The sequence below is a fragment of the Chaetura pelagica genome, unplaced genomic scaffold (genome assembly GCF_000747805.2).
Source record: "Chaetura pelagica isolate M959 unplaced genomic scaffold, ChaPel_1.0 scaffold356, whole genome shotgun sequence".
NCBI classification, from domain to species: domain Eukaryota; kingdom Metazoa; phylum Chordata; class Aves; order Apodiformes; family Apodidae; genus Chaetura; species Chaetura pelagica.
The window spans coordinates 6,844,706-6,861,146 of record NW_009953964.1 but is presented as its reverse complement, the minus strand read 5'-3'; the positions used below and the strand labels follow the sequence as shown (position 1 = coordinate 6,861,146).

General features: G+C 46.7%; 1 protein-coding gene across 1 annotated transcript in view; it reads right to left on the bottom strand.

Annotated features, from left to right (window-relative positions):
- UIMC1 (ubiquitin interaction motif containing 1) overlaps positions 1-16,441 on the bottom strand; it is a 35,010-nt gene that overhangs the window by 8,580 nt on the left and 9,989 nt on the right. The window contains exons 3-8 of the mRNA XM_010001987.1: positions 13,708-13,832; positions 12,208-13,362; positions 8,618-8,682; positions 6,031-6,119; positions 5,033-5,112; positions 1,262-1,430 (exon numbers count right to left, since the gene is read on the bottom strand). Coding sequence (XP_010000289.1) covers positions 1,262-1,430; positions 5,033-5,112; positions 6,031-6,119; positions 8,618-8,682; positions 12,208-13,362; positions 13,708-13,832 — 1,683 coding nt within the window. The remainder of the gene's footprint in view (positions 1-1,261; positions 1,431-5,032; positions 5,113-6,030; positions 6,120-8,617; positions 8,683-12,207; positions 13,363-13,707; positions 13,833-16,441) is intronic.

Below are 16,441 nucleotides of genomic sequence, written 5' to 3'. Positions count from 1 at the left end.
TTCCTGCTAAAATGCATACTAAAAATCCACACTACAAAATAGAGCAGAATAATACCTGTGTTGAGGATGGGAGAGGAACTGTGACAATTTCTGATTTGCCTGAGCTGAATGCTTTGCATTAGTAGCTGGTTGTGCCTGCAGAGAGAACTCTCTGCCAAAATTTAGTACCCAGAAGTATCAGCCTCTAACTCTGGCTCCTGTTACCTTGGCAGGACCCATATCATATCCCCAAAGATTTCATACAACAATGACCTGGTATTTTAAAACAACATCAACTCTGCATTAAGGTGAAACTTCCTCCTGCCAGATGAAGGCAGAAGTTACAGTTCTTGTACTAGCTCTGATTTGCTCATATTACTAAACATCATAGATTTAGGTTGCATTTAATAACCAAACATGTAGCTGAAAATTATATATTCACAACCTGAAAAGTTAATCTTATTACAAGCTACTACCTTGATATTGCACCTGACATTGTACTAACACTGACTTTACATTTCAAGCAGCAGCTAAAACATAACTTATTGAATATGTTGATAGCCAACTGGCGTATTTGTTCACTTAAGCTCTACAAAGGTTGGCTACAGAAAACTGATAGGGAAAAGACTGCAAAGAGGATTATATGGGAATTTTGACTGTGCCTCTATGCTTCATTCTTCACATGAGGGAGAAAAATCCAAGCTCCCAGATCGATAGCTATCATTTTGCAATTTTAGAGGAACAAGAGGGAGGGAAACTTTCCTGCATTCTCTTACAGCTGAACAAGCCATTTTTGTACATACAAATGTCAGACTCATTGCAGAGCACAGGCCGTGCCTGGAGTGGTACAGAACATTCTCCCTTCTCGAGAGCCCTGAAGGATGCTCACCCACGTGGCTCAGGAGCCAGCCATTTTCTACCACCAGCAGATGCACTGCAGGTCCTCACAAAACACACAATAGATCTGTCTTACAAGCACTGCTTGAAGCATCCAAGGCCAGATCCTGGCATAATATTCAGCTTACACACTTCCAAGGGACTAATGATGTGATGAATTATGAATCCAATCAGTGAGATGTCTCTGTGCAGGAGGTGCTGGAAACACAGGAGACTCCAATACCACTCTCCTGGCCTTCTCAGAGATGGAACAAGATGAACAAACCTCCCTGCATGCCACACCATGCACCAAATACCCTGAGAGGGACAAGACTGCAGCACCTGGCCACAAGGGAAAGGAGGATGAGCACAGAAAGCAAAGACAAAGAAGCAGCACTTGGTAGACCTGGACTCTCCCCACCAGCCTCCTCTCCCAGGACGCCGTTGCAGTACATGGCGTGCAGCTCGATCTCCGCAGCTGGGAAGCCCCGGTCACACAGCGGGCACGACACATGGGCAGCAGCTGCAGGACTGCACTCTGACACAGCCCTGCCAGCATCTCCATTTCCACCAGCCTAAGGAAAAAAAAAAAAAAAAAAAGTCAGACAGTTAAAAATGTCATTTTCATAGTTGTTTTTTTTTTGTTCTTTTGCTAGGGGCAGAGCTCCATGCTGCCCAGTAGCTACTCACCCATAGTTTTTCTTGGAAAGTTTTATTCTCCCTTCATCACATACTGGTCAGAAGCAACACCACTAGCTGAGTAAACTGTGCAGCACTAATAACTAATTCTTCTTCCAAAGGCAACATGCCCTGCTGAATCATGGTGAAACGTCCTTGCACAGCCATGCACACCATTTAAGGCAAACACCACCTGCACTACCGTGGAAAAATGGTAAAGCTTCCATTAATCAGGAAAGCTCAGAAGCGAAACTGATGGAAAATTCATGGGGCAAAGCAAGAGTTCAACACCTGACTTGTGCTCATCAGTTTCAGGACATGATCCACGCTACACAGGTGGCACTGTCTGGGAAAAGAGCTTTCCCCGAGATGAAAGGAAGCTGCTGTGCTTTTAGGGAGTCTGGAGAGATCACCGGGAAGCTCCTCCTCTCTAGAGGAGGTGGCTGGAGCAGGCACCAGAGGGGGTGCCAATCAAGAAGTGAAGCAACACCGTTAAAAATCCATGTCACACAAAATTATTAGCAGTGGCTTTTCACAAGGACAAGATGTCACAGCTTGTGTTTGCTCTCTGGGTGCCATTATCACTCACCAATACTCCCTTTTTGCATTGGTTACAGAACACAGAGGTGCTCCACTACCCACGAGCAGAGACACAGCCTGCTCCCTATGCCTGACCCCAAGAGGCAGCAGACTGCTGCCATCTCACTCCTAGCCAGATCTCTGCTTAGTCAGGCTTCCTACAAGGTTTTTCCACATTTAAGAAAGAACTCCTCCTCTCCCCACAATTATTTTAATAAGTTATTTAGATTTAACCATGTAGAATGAACCTATAGAAAAACAATATAAGAGAGTTTTCTGTTCTTAAGGCTAAGCAGTGACACATAGACAGTATGCAGCAGAACTGCTGTCTGCTTCCCTCCAAGGGTGGAATTTCAGGGAAGCAGCAATGAGGGTCAGCTGAGATGCTCAGGCCACTGGAGCCCTTTGTCATAATACTCAGTTTATTACTTGCTCTTCCAAATGAGGGTCTGATCCTGATTTTTATGTCCTACAGGGAAGGAGAGTGCTTTGTTGACTCAGAGCAGCTATGCAAAAAAAACCTGAAGGACTGGACCTTAAACTGAGAATCCAACTCACAAAATGCCTTTCTCCCAGACACCAGCTGAAAGGCTAGGGCACCAAGCCCCAGGAACTCCTCTCTCATTCCAAGAGAGGCTCTCTCCCCTGGATTTCTGTGGAGGATTTGCCACAAAAGTTCCTCCAGCCACACACACGCTGCTGACAGCATTAGCACTTGTACCCTGCTCTCACATCACAGTATCACCACATCTTGTGAAGTCCTCACAGTGGGGCATCACACAGAAGAGACATAAAAACCACAATGTGTCAAATATGAATGATCAGATCAAACCTGTGCTATCCTAGTCAGGCAACACACATTAAAAAAATGATGAGAAAAGCAGCAGGCACTGCTCCTTTCTAGATGCCATTTTCTAAAGCCATCTTGGGAGATGACTGATTCTGCACACTCTGCCCGCCTATATTTGGTGTTAAATTACTAATTTTAAATGGAAATGCAACATTCTGTAACAAAAGACACCATGGTCCCAAAACCGCTTGTACAAAACCTTACTGTAACAGCCTGGAAAACCTCAACTGCAGAACCAGTCACCACTGTCAGAGGCTGCTGGCTCTCCTCTTTAGCAGAGGAAATTGCCTACAAGACATAGTACTTGCAGCCAACAGCCAGCCAAGAGCAACACTAGAGGCTGAGCTCAACAACAAGACTCCTGTGTCCTGGCTCAGCATCTGCCAGAAAGAAGTCATTCCCAGCGGTCTGTGCTGGCTCCATGCTCACCACTGCTGCACGTGGTAGCTGCTTCTGCAGCCTTCCTGGAGGGCTGCAGGCTCCGGACCGGCACCTGCTGCCAACTATAATATTGTCAAACAATCCCCAGGAAGTCCCGCTGCACCACTCCTGAACACTGCGCTGATCGCAGAACCGTTCTGGCTGGAAAGGGACTGTAAGATCATCGAGTCCAACCATTAACCTAACTCTACCACGTCCAGTGTTAAACCACATTTCTAAACACCACACCTACGCATCTTTTAAACACCTCCAGGGATGGCAATTCAACCACTACCCTGGGAAACCTGTTTCAGTGCTTAACAACCCTTTCAGTGAAGAAGTTTCTTCTAACATCTAAATCTAACCCTCCTGGTGCAACTTGAGAGCATTTTCTCTTGCCCTGTTGCTTGTCACCAGGGAGAAGAGACCAGCCCCCAACTCACTACAACCACCCTTCAGGTAGTTATGCCATCATCTTTGGCCATGTAGGTAGAGGTAAGACCCAGGCCACCCTCTGCAAAGCACAAGGGACAGGGCAGCACCCCAGCCACAGCCAAATGGGTCATGAATGTACTTCAAGAGGCTGCGGCCACCTGGCTCAGCATAGAACGACCACCTCACCCTGCTGCAGTCTCTAATTGCCTGAGCAGTGCTCTGAGATACCTGCAGAATGAAAGGCACACGAGAACAGAAGCTGGTTTATTAAGAGGCCTGTGACAATGAGACATCAGAGCTGCAGACGCACTGTGCAAGCTGCAGACTCCCAGAATGAGCTTTCCATAAATGAATCCTCTTGTCAAGAGCTGTATGATTCTGTATTCACGTACCCTGCCAGAGGAGTACTTGGCAACCCCTTTGATATCGCTCTCTAAATTAACAGACAAAGGGAGTTTTATCAGAAGCAGGAACTGAAATCAGATGTTGATACAGTGACAGCTGCAAAGCAGTTGCTGCACAGGTGTGACAACAGGGGGAAAGGAGCCACACAACAGCAAACATGTTCATTGCGAGGTAAGAGAATGGCCCTGCCACTGACTCAACATTGCTATTCACTATTATTTCACAGATATCAAGATTCCCAGACTTGGGTCACTCCCCTTGGACTGCAAACCAACATCAGCCCTCCACACTTTAATGTCATCTTTATCCCAGCCCAGTCTCTCTGGGTGAACCTCTCCTCTCAGCTTCTTGGAGATGGTCTGTGGAGAACAAACACCAAAGTTCAGAGAACTGTAACAGAGTGAAGTGTGTCACAACATGAGTGACTGAGGTTTACTAGGATCCCTCTCATAGTTCCCGAGGAACATCACAGCACTAAACGCCTGAGCCTGGCCAAGCAACAGCTCTGCTGTCACACTGATGGCATCCTCCAGCCCAGCAGTTCATGTGGTAGAAAAGGAAGAGCTGGAATTGATTATAACTCTCCAGCTACAGGACTGAAAGGCTCCAGCAGCAGCTGCATACAACATCCAGCCAAAAGGGAATGGAGTAATGAAGCAGTGGAGAAGAATGAAGAGGAAAATGTTTATGAGTATCTCAACAGCAGAAGCCCCTGCTCCCCAAGTGGAAACACTAGCACAGCCGAGCTGAACCAAGGTCTGGAAGACAGGACTAGAAACAGGACTTTTCCCCAGTTTCAGGCTCTTTTACCTGTATAGGTGCTTCTCCACTGCCCAAGCAGAGCTCTTCTCTCTCTGCCTCAACAGCTTCCAGCGGACTTGGCTGGGTCTCTGCAGAAAAACATCTCCATGTCAGCAGCCCCCAAACCACCTCCTCACTCACTGATAAAACTTAGACTGTTTCCTAACAGCGTTTTCACAGTTTCAAAACATTTTTTTGACTTGCCACAAATGTTATCAGACAATGTGCAACATTGCAGCTGAATGAGGGGTTAAAAGTCACAGCATGATGGTGTGAGGACAAAGCCACTGCAGCTTTTCAGCTTCATGGGGAGTGAGACTAGACACAGGGAAAGCATGTGGGACACTTGCTGGGATAGAGACAAAGCAAGAATAGATCTCTCCCTTGCACTGAGACAAACAGAGCTCCCATTCTGTGGTCTCCCTCACAGTCACACCCCTTCTTTAGACCTCCACATATTCCTTAGCAACAAAATATGCCTCCAAGTACCATCATGACCTCCCTCTACAGCTGCTTGTGAACAGGAACAGTCTCTTAATTAACTTTTTCACATAAACCCTGAACTGGAAAAATTTCAAACATGGTAGGAGAGACAGGATGAAAAACTCATTGGTTCCAAACAGGTTTAATTAATGTAAGGCAAAAATTATTTCAGCTCTCATGTTTTATACATATCTTGACACCAAAAAATTTGAAAATTGCTTGATTGCCTTCAAGAGACCACTCCTGACACTTGTTTTGAATGATCCCTCTGCACCAATAAACATCCTGGTGTCACCTCAACAGCAAGTCCCCAGCAATTCCTGGTCATGGAAGTATCTTAGAAGAAAAGGATCCAAAGGAATCAAACAAAATTACCTGAATATTTTCAGCCCTGTCTACCATATCCGAGAGAAAAAAAATAATCTCATTTTCTTCAAATTACTAGAACATTCTCTTCTTTCTCTGAATTTTAGAAGTGTGAAGTTTGCAGTGCAAAAGTCAGAACATTTTCAAGTGCCTCTTACCTGGGCAAACAGAGATCTCTTCTTCAGCAGAGTTTTCTGTAGCAATCTCTGGGCTCCTTTTACTGCCAAGTGGGGTCAATACAGAGGTGCTGTTCAAAATATAAATATAATATGAAACTCCAACCCAGTAGGTGTGACAGCATGCACCTGCTTGTCTCATGCAGTTCAGAACAGCAGATGATGCCATAATTTCCAAGTGGTCAGTATCTAATAGCCATAAATTACCATGATAACAGTGAAATATCAGTATAGAACTGTGTCCTGTGCAAAATACTCAAAAGGGAACACTTTTCCCTCTAAAATTCCTTGGCCAAAAGGCACAAAGGGTCACTGCCTCATGTCAGGGGAGCAAAAATACCTGCTCACAATTCTCTTGAGTCTTTCTATTCTTAGAAGATGTGGGAGTTGTGCAGGTACCAGCATTGTGCTTCTTTCTCCCTGGAGAAGGACATCCTCAGAGAGGAAAGACACAGTCTCACTTTATCCCACGTTACCCTCTCCCTGTTCACTCTGCTAATTTTCTTCCCTGTTGCTGTGCACAGCAGCCAGAAGCAGCATGGATGCAAGACCAGGAAGGGATTCCCTGCAGCCAAGTCCAAACATTAGTCCCACGGTTCCTCCAAAGAGCACCAGGTATCACTCCTCTTGTTTCGACTTTTGGATTCCTCCTTGTTTTTCCCACACACACACACTGCACACTGTCTCTTTCCAAAAACAGGCAGGCATTGCTCAGTAAGTCTGGCACCCATGCTGACACGCTCGGTGCTTTGCGTGGCTTTCTGATTAGTCTGATCAAGTATGCAAGAACACACTTTAAAAACATGAATCCCCATACTGACAAATAGAAGATTTATTAAGCTCAACCACAGGCCTTAGAGAGGAGAGAACAGCCTCTGCTGATTTATGATAAATAACAAAATTCTGATAGGAAATCACAAGTGGCTTTTCTCTCTAAATAAAGCATCTCACAGCATTTGTTATGAATCCAGGCTGAGCATGTTTTACTCCATGTCTAACATCAGGGCTCACTTCAAAAGAACTCACACAAAACAACCCACTATGACATTTATAAAATGGGCTAATCAATTTGAAGTCAAACCACATTTCTTGCTACACCAACTATCTCCTGGTAACAAAGCCTATAATCATTTATTAAAACCCCAATCTACTTTGCTTTGCACAGAGTGCAACACAACCAGGCAGAGCGGCCGGCAGAAAGCAATGCAGCCTCTTCCTGCTGCTGCTTCCAGAGCTGCCTCACTACCTCAGGCAGCTCAGAGCCGTGTTCTTCTACTAAGTGCTGCTGAGAATGGACAACCAGGGTGCCTGAGCCTCACCCAAGAGAGGACTGTGCTGGCAAATTACCAGGAGCCTGATGGCAACACTTCATGTGCACAAAACTGCGAAGACCGCAGCCATTTCTTGCCTTCCTGCAGATGTGCCAGCTGCTCCAGGAGGGGCTTTGCACCCCTGTATGTCCCAGCCCAAGGGGGACAGCCAGGAGCTGCAGGGTGGCTTAGGGGATGTCCCCCATCAGCTACATCAAAGGAAAGAGGTTCACCCTGGGCTCTTCTGCTGTGGGCAGGTGGGAGAGCAGTGCTGCAGAGCTCACACCTCGGTGCCTCCTGCGCAGGCTCAGACACAGACTCAGCTCTCATAGACTCAGCCTCGGCAGCCACAGGTTCCTCCTGCTCCCCAAGGCAAACTCTAAGCTTGTTAGAAAGGTGCAAGCAAGAGAGATTTTCATACTCTGCATATTGATACTAACTGCTCAGGACAAATGCTGTTAGATCAAGGGAAACAGAGCAGCTTTGTTCCAAAGCAGGTTTAAATTATAAACCCCAGCAAATTAAAAACATGACATTAGCTGCCCTCTCTTGTAACATGCCGCCTGAATCCTCTCCCATTTGCTTTTCTTCTCCCAGAGCCTTTGCTGCAGAATTGCACCCCATAGGAAGGAGAATTTAAAAAAAGGAAAACAGGAGTAGGCTTACATCTGAAGAAAATCATTTTGACTTGTCCCACACCTGTCATCTGCTGAAGTGGCTTTTCTGGAGCACTGCACTCTATCTTTGGCTGATAGGCAGTGCCGTCTGGCTTCCTCCTCCCTTCTTTCCTCTTCAGCAGTAAGGCAAGAACATAAAAATACACACAGAAATCCAGTAAACCCTTCACCATGCTGCCTAAGTGCCTTTCCAGACAGACCACGTGATGACACTGCTATAACTCACCTTCAGCTCACCTACCCACCTCCACAGCTTTACTGCACCATGTCACATTAGCTTCAGAGGGCAAGGATCTAGTCCTTGATTCAAGTGACTGGGATGCACCTTGCACATTTTATAAAGTAACAAGAGTAACTGATCTCTTTACCCCATTTGTGTCCCACCTCTCCCCCATGCTGCTGCAAAGCCATGGATTTCCAGGGACAGCAGTAATTGCAGACAGTCTTTCCAACAAGCCCTGCTGCCAGGCCCTGCAGAGAGCCCCACTGAGACTATGCCTCAAAATGGTCTAAGGAGCCTGGAAGAGCCCACGTCAACAGTGTGAGCCCATGGGCTCCACGTTCTGATGTTGCCCTCCTCACCTCTGTGCAGTTTGCATGGGCTCCCCATGTTCATGGATATCCTCTGCAGGCAGCACCTGGGAGGCCTGGAAAGGAAAATTTTGATTATATAAAACAATGTACACAGCTAACCAGGATCTGCTGGGTCAGCAGATTCTGCCCATGGCATTACACCTAATCGGTTATGTACTTTTTTTCTGGAAAAGGGTAAGTAACCATCCTGAATTCATCAGCTTTTTGCCCCCTTCACTCCTTTTGGTGTTTCAGAAGCTCCCTGCAATAACACCTGGCAGTACCTTTTGCTCCGTTGCTGTCTAGACATGCTCCTGGACAGTTTGTGGACATTCATTCATGCCAACTTTGCCCATCACCTTCCACACCCTCTCCTTGCTTCTCACATCTACCCCGATGCACTCCTAGGCAGCAACTGTAGCTCTTCTCCATTTGTCCCGAGCTAAACAAACCAAGGTTTTCAGTGTCCCCCTGCACTCCCTCAAACACCCCAGCAGCCCTCACCTGCTCCAGTTAAAAATCTATTTGCCTGAGCCAAGATGACCTGACCAACTGCTGCAGACCACCAGAAGTGCTCTTCCGTTCTTCCGAAGTTTCACACCGATAAGATCTGTTGCATTTTTCTTGACTGGGAAATCAGCTGTTCCATCAAAGAGAGGGAGTAGATTAACCTGCACAATCTACAGCTGGTCAATCCATGTACATTTTACCCATTTTTTTCATTTAGCTCTACAACTCCACTTACTCTTTCCTTTAAAATTTGTTCAAAAGCCCTGTGCACTGCCAAGGTCAGGCTAACATGCCAGTCATTACCCAGACCCCTTTCTTCTTCTCCCATGTACACGTTGCACTTGCCATTCTCTAATCAGGTGGAATTACAATGGCTTATTAGCAGTCCTCGCTGTCAGGCCTGCAATTTCTCATGCTAGCTCTCAAAGAAATCCAAAGGGTTTTCCTCTCCCTTCCTTGAGTCTATTAAACTATCAGTCTCTGATTTCCACCGCAGGTTCCAACATTGATTATCTCTGCTCCTGGATGGCTGATGCACTACCCCAGCAGCCCCCAAAAAAAAGCCTCCTGCCAGATTTCCCTTAAGTGACTCCAACCCCTAAATATTCTGTTTTATCTACATTCTTTAATTCTTCACAGCCTAACTCATCATTAACATAAAACACCACACTTCCTCCTTTATTTTTATTTCTCTTTCTCCTGAGGCATATCTTAACAATGCCTCTGCTCTGGTCACGAATACCGGGCCATGTTTCTGCTTCTCCTAGTACATATGTTATAAGATCCAACATTAATTCAGGTCACCAGACTCTAACTCTCCAGAATTGTGTCTCTCCCCTCTGAATCTTTTAAAGACCAAGAATCCCTAACCTTATTTGAAAGGCTATGAAGAAACTGATTTTATTAGCACTGAAGTTCGTTAGTGCAGGTTCACAGGCTATGAGATCTCCTGACAACCAAGATTTGCTCTGTGCAAACATCCCTTGGCTGTGGGTGGCAGTGGCAGCAGTTGGCCACTGAAGTGATGGAAGGTCCTGCTCCAGGTGAGGGTTTAAAAGCAGGGGTACAGGCAGGCTCCCTCAATCACAGCATTTGCACCTTCATTTCACTGGTACAACACACAGCACGAGGCTTTTTCAAGGACAGTCCCCATGGATGGTTTCTAGCCTCAGCACAGCCTAAAACCTCCCACCATCCCCACCAGCAAAGCAGTCCTGGCGGCACTGGGGAGCCCCAAGGCAGTAGAGGCAGCAGGGGTGTCTGAGCAATGCAGCACACCAGGGACACAACTGCTCTGGGCCCCCTTTGTCACTGCCAGTGCAATTGTATTTGACAGAAAGAAAAAAATGGACACAAGGCACAGGCAAACATTAAACATATCGATCTTGCAAGTAAATCACCTGCACTGGCCTCAGAGTGCGACTGCACAGCGAGGTGAGAGAAGGGAGCAGCCTCTCTAGCTGGGAGTGACAAGGCAGCTGAAAGGGCACTTAGAAATTATTTTCTCCCAAGTAAATAAAAGACTGGCAAATTTTAGGCTAGGGTTGAAAATGCAAAGTAGGCTCCCCCTTTCTTATTTTTTCACCTTAAAAATATCAGAAAGACTACACCTACATACACATTATGGCTCTTTGAGAGCTCTTGTGGTCAGGATGAGTATATTACAAGTTCCCACTCAGCACCACTAAAACCTCTTTTCTCCCCAAGAATTAATTAAGCATTAACATTAAACGGATAATATAAAAAAAACCCACACAATTTTCAATACTGATTAAAAGTTCATGCCCTTTACAGCTGCTGTAGCTTTCCAAGGGTTTTAGCGTGCACCTCCATAGACCTGCAGTCACCCCAATCTTCCAGACTAATGACACCTCCCTTTCCAAAGGAAAGGACACAGAAAAAAAAAAAAAAAAAAAAAGCAGTTTGCCTTAAGAGCCTTTCAGGTCTTTTGTATCTACCCAAAAGAAATTAAAAAGGGCACAAGTCAGTTTCCTTCCTCTGCAGGTCACCTCTAAGGCTTGTTTAAATCTGTATCTGCTAAACCCAAGCCAAAGCACTGTCATGAAAAGTCACATTTCAGCACAGGCTGCTCTGCGCTTCTTCTGCAACCAGAAAATGCAGACATGACATTTTTCCTAAGTGTTCAATATTACAAGACAGAATATAAATATCACAAAACAAGTTAAGTATCTTTCTAACACCAGGGTAAATGATCAAATACACTTGAAAACAGGAACAACAGAGCTGAGACTTCAGTCATAGAGAAGATAAAGTTATACAATGATCCAGGAGTGAAGTCATTATGAAAAATGAGGGTTGGAAAAGGCTGACACAAACCTAAAATACAGCAGTAATAAATACTTCATCTGACTAGCAATCTGTTTAAACTTAGCAGTGACAGAAAGCTGCCTTCCGCTCCAAGAAGAGAGCCCTGATGGAGACAGAGGCTGGCTGACACCTAGCGTTGAGCAGACCCAGCAAGCAAGCTGGAGAGAAGGTGCCCAAACAGCAGAACAAGGACGAAGAGCACTGCCACAATGACAGATCACCCTGAGCAGGCAGAACACAGAGCCTCTCCTGGCCACAACCGCAGGACCACAAGGGAAAATAGCACCCGTGAGGGTGAAGCTCGTTCAAGATGCAGACAAGCGTGTAGGTGCAAAAAGGAGAGGCTGTGCTGCAAGGACAAAAGCCATATTTCTGCCTGCAAAGGAAAACACAGAGCTCCCCACATGGCCACGGGTTTATAAGCTGGTTTCCCAGAGCTGGTGGTGGTCAGCATCATCTCTGTGTTCACTACCCTGAGCTGCTGGCAGGCTACACCCTTTTGAGAAGGACAAGTCAGCTGGAAGCCTTTATCTCAGCAGTGCATTAATGGATGGCTACCAGGCTGCACGATGGCCCCTGCCATTTGTGAGGCCAGTATCAGCCTGTACACTTTTCCTCTCCTCTTTCACAGAAAGCTATATGGCTAGGGGAGAAAGTCCCTAAATTTAAGAGGAACGTTAAACAGCAGTGCCTGCTTTGCAGAAGGGACTGAAACTTAAAATACACAGAAGAGCAGGACTGCTCAACAGCAAAGGTCTCACCTGGCGATAGCTGGTGGTCGGTTCATCATCAGAAGTGGAGTTCTTCTCTTCTTCCATGCTGTGACCTGGACTCTCTGCCTCTCTCCTCTTTGAAGGCAGGAGCCAGGTGTTGCTCTCAGACTCCTTCTGCCCATCTAGGTCTCCATCTTCTGTATCATCAGCAACCCCATTCTCCCTGCTTATCTGCTCTCCTTTCCCAAGCTCATTTTGGCTCAAGGAAGAACTGGGCACAACTGGGTTACCAAATTCCTTCTTATGCAATAGCTGCCTCTGAGCCTGCTTCAGGCTCTTCTGGTAAACCTCCAGCTGACACAAGATGACTTTGGTGTACTGGTTGGGGTCCACCCCTTTGGGGCAGAAGGGAATGCCCCAGTAATAGTGCACTGTCTCTCTCGACTCCTCCTGCTTGTGCTTCTCTTCTGTCGCGTTCAGCACACAAAGCTCAGGGATACTGTTGAACACCTCGTTCTGCTCTGCTTGCTCTGTGGAAACAGAAACTCTGGCAGGTTGCCTGGGCTGTGAGGTGTGTTTTGTACCTGCTCCTCCACCACTTCTCCCAGGGCTGCTACACTGTTCTGTGGTCCAGCTCTTCCAGAGCGTGGCTGAGCTGCTGGCACTAGCTTCTCCCGTAGAATGGCCAGTGCAGGGCAGGGGTTGCTCTTTTGGTTCATGGCCTGTTGCTTCAGAAGAGCTGGAGAAACTTGTGAACAGTCTCCGAGGTGTCAGTTGCCAGGAGCGTGAAGTCACCCTGCCAAAGGTGGGACTCAGAGAGAAGTCCTCTCTGAGAGTGCTGGGTAACACGTCACTCGAATCACTTTTTGCTGGTGAGAAAGGGTTCTCACTTGACCTTGTCACGGGCTGGCTCTTCCCTGGAGACACAATTATGCTGGATACTAGTGAGCTTTCAACGATTTCCTGGCTTAACCTCCTCAACACTACCAGGGGGCTCCGGGCAACGTCCATCTGTCCATTCCCATCAGCTCCGGCGCTCTGTGAGTGGGAGCTGCACTCGGAGCGAGGGGTGTCAGGGAAAAGTGCCAGACCTCCCAGGATCTCAGAGCCTTCTTTTTCAGTAGGCTGGCTTTGGCCTCGTGTGCCCAGCAGTTCTGCAGACAACTGAGGGGTTGCATCAGAGGAGTCTGAGGGCTGACAGCTCTGAAAAACACAAGGTTGATTCTCTGAGAGACATGTTCTCTATCAGCAGAGCATAGAAAGGTCCCCCTCAACATGCTGGCAGCCATCACCTGGACTGCAGACCCCCTCTCCTGATCAGGACTGTATACCCCAAAATAAGCCCCTCTCACTATGAGCAGTAGTAGCCCCCCTGGCATCAGCTCGTGACAGGTATAAAACAACCACTCTGTGACTTCTGCAGTTCCAGCTCACACTGGAAACAGCAAGGCCCCCAGTAAAACCTTATTTGATGCAGTGTGGCACAGCAAGCACAGAAAGCAGCGTTGCTGAAGAACCCTAGAAGCCTCTTCACAGAAGCACACTTACATTAAGACTCTCAGCAATGGCCTTCCTCAAGAGCTCCTCCTCTTCCTCTTCCCGACAGTTCACTTGTCTGGCTTCTTGCTCACTCATTTTCAGGGCCAGTGCAAACTGTTCTTCTTCAGTCATCTCTGCAGCAGGAGGAAAAGGATAACGTCATGGCTGTGGGCTTATGTAAACACCCAGTGTATATCCAACACATTGGGAAAGATGACCAAGAGTCCCACCTCCCAGGAGGAATGTGGAGCAAAACATCTAAATCACAAAATCAATCACAAAATCATCATGGTTGGAAAGGACCTCTGAGATCACCAAGTCCAACCATTAACACTAAAAATATCCCTAAACCTCAGCTTTCCTGAAAAGGTGTCACCAAAACTGGAGCAGGCAACACTGCAACACTGAAAAGGTAACCCAAGCCAGGAACTTCTGTTAGTGTTTCTACAGCTATCTAAACTCCATCTCCCTGGACACATAATTACAATGGGACATCTGGTTTTGGCCTCATCAACCACCACACTGTACAGCTGCAGAATGCATATTCAAGGAGAGAGGAACAGGATGGATTCCTAAAGCATGCTCATTTTTATGTCAGATAAGTTCAGCAAGGCAGGATAAAGAGCACATCTTTAATACACTATTTTACTAGCCAAATAGCATGTCTCACTGCCTTCTGGCATGTAGATACCTGCAATACCATGGGAGACCTACCCAAGAGCAAAAGAGCTACACCATGTTCACCCTGAGCCGCAGGTGGAAAGCTCTGTGGAGGATAATGTTCCTTGCTCAGTGGTATTATGGAGGATTTTTCACATGCATACATCCCCCTTCTGCTCACATCACTGCTCCACTGTATCACTATGGCAGTCATGCATGGGAAACAGGTTTCCTACAGTTGTAACTGCTATTTCAGCAGAAAATTTCTTCCTGAAATATTCCTCATTCAGAGCAAACCAGAAGCTGAGACTGGCTATTTAGAAACAAAGCAGTTAGTTACTTCAGAAAACACTTATTTACTTAGACTCCATCCAACACTTTCACTATGCTTAAAATATACAACGCCTGCAGAATGGAGTGCAGCTTGGAAAACAACTCAATAGCACTCTCAGGAGCTGAAAAATACATCTTCTCACTCAAAACAAATTGACAGATTTCCTTCAAAACCCACTCCCTCCTTCAGGCAGAATCCTGCACGCACCATCTCATGCATGAACTAAAAGGCTTCTCCAACGGGCTAGAAGAGCTTGAAGAGACACGATTGGAACAGGCAGGAAGGCCGCCCAAGCACAAAACATGCCTTCCCTGCAGCCAGCTTCAGAGACAGGCATTTCCCTGGATAAAGATGCATTCAGAAGTTGCAGGCTCCCATTTTCTAACCCATCCTCGTCCTACCAGCTGCTACCAAAATACAGCAGCCCTGGATTGCACTGGTCCTAGCACAGCCTGTGCACCACAGCAGGACTGCACTGAGGTGCAGCCACACAGCAGCAGCCTTTGCTTTGCTTTGCCCTTCCCCCATCTTGTTGCTCCCCCACCCAAGCAGGATTTCAAGCATTTTTGGACTGTTCTGATTGTCAGCCATAGATTCCCATCCATGTCCTACTAAATCAGCATTTAGCTTCAGGTTGTGGGTTGTTGGTTTTTTTTAAATTTCTTTAAGAATTAAGAAAGAGGTTGAAGTGAAGGCAGACTGCAGTGCACTCAGGGCTCATGGGGATCTTTTGTCCTTGGACAAAGTCACTCTGTGATGTTACAGCCAGGAGGGACGAAGAAAAAAAAGAAATGCATCCTTTAATGGAAAGCACACAGCAGCCCAGTGTATGAAGAAGACTCCTATCCCCAAGAAGAGCAGCAATACACAGCATTTCAGCAATACCAAACACCTCCCAAACATTCAGTGTGTGCTGATTTGTCTCCCTGCCCAAACCATCACAGCAATCAGGACAGATGCTGCAAACTCTGACATGTGCAAGAAAACCAGTGCACATGATCCATGCCCCACACACAAGACTTTCCACGTGCATAAATAAAAACGGGAGCCTGAGTGTTCACCAGTCCAGGCTATCAACATCCATGAAGCTTAATAAAAAGAAACATTTTTTGGCAAGTTGCTGCTGTACATTTTGTTTTCTTCTCCCTCCCTGGCACAGCAATTTCCCCTCTGGGGACAGGGAATGTGCCAGACAAATGCTGCCTCTGGCAAAGAAACCAGTGACAAACAAGATGCACTTAGTGCACATTCCAGTTGAGTAGGTGCTCCAGAGATAAGAAAATCTCGAGTTCAAATCCACCTGGCATTACAGTGGGGAGAGCAAAGAGCAGCTCTGCTTATGTCTTCCTGGAGACCTGACCTGCTTTAAGCTGAGCAGTCGAAAGCTGACAGTATTTTGTGCTCCACGTCTGATCACTTCTCAGCACTCTGCATTTTACTGAACTTGATGTTGATTGCACAGGTCATAATCTGCAATGATTAGAAATTCAAGGTGTTGCAGTAGTCCCTGTCCAGTGCATGCAAACAGACCTCTGGAGTGCTCCAGGAGCGAGCCATGCTCCAGGAGCCTGCCAGCAGGGCAGGGGCTTCCACAGCCTTAAGAGGAACATCCCCTCTCCATCTGGACAGACGGACTCCTTCTCGCTCAGCTCACACACACACACCTCCTAGAAGCCCGGCACCTCCAGCTGGGAATTCTGCATCTCACACTCCAGAATCTACTTGTCACATGTCCATCCCAACTCAGCA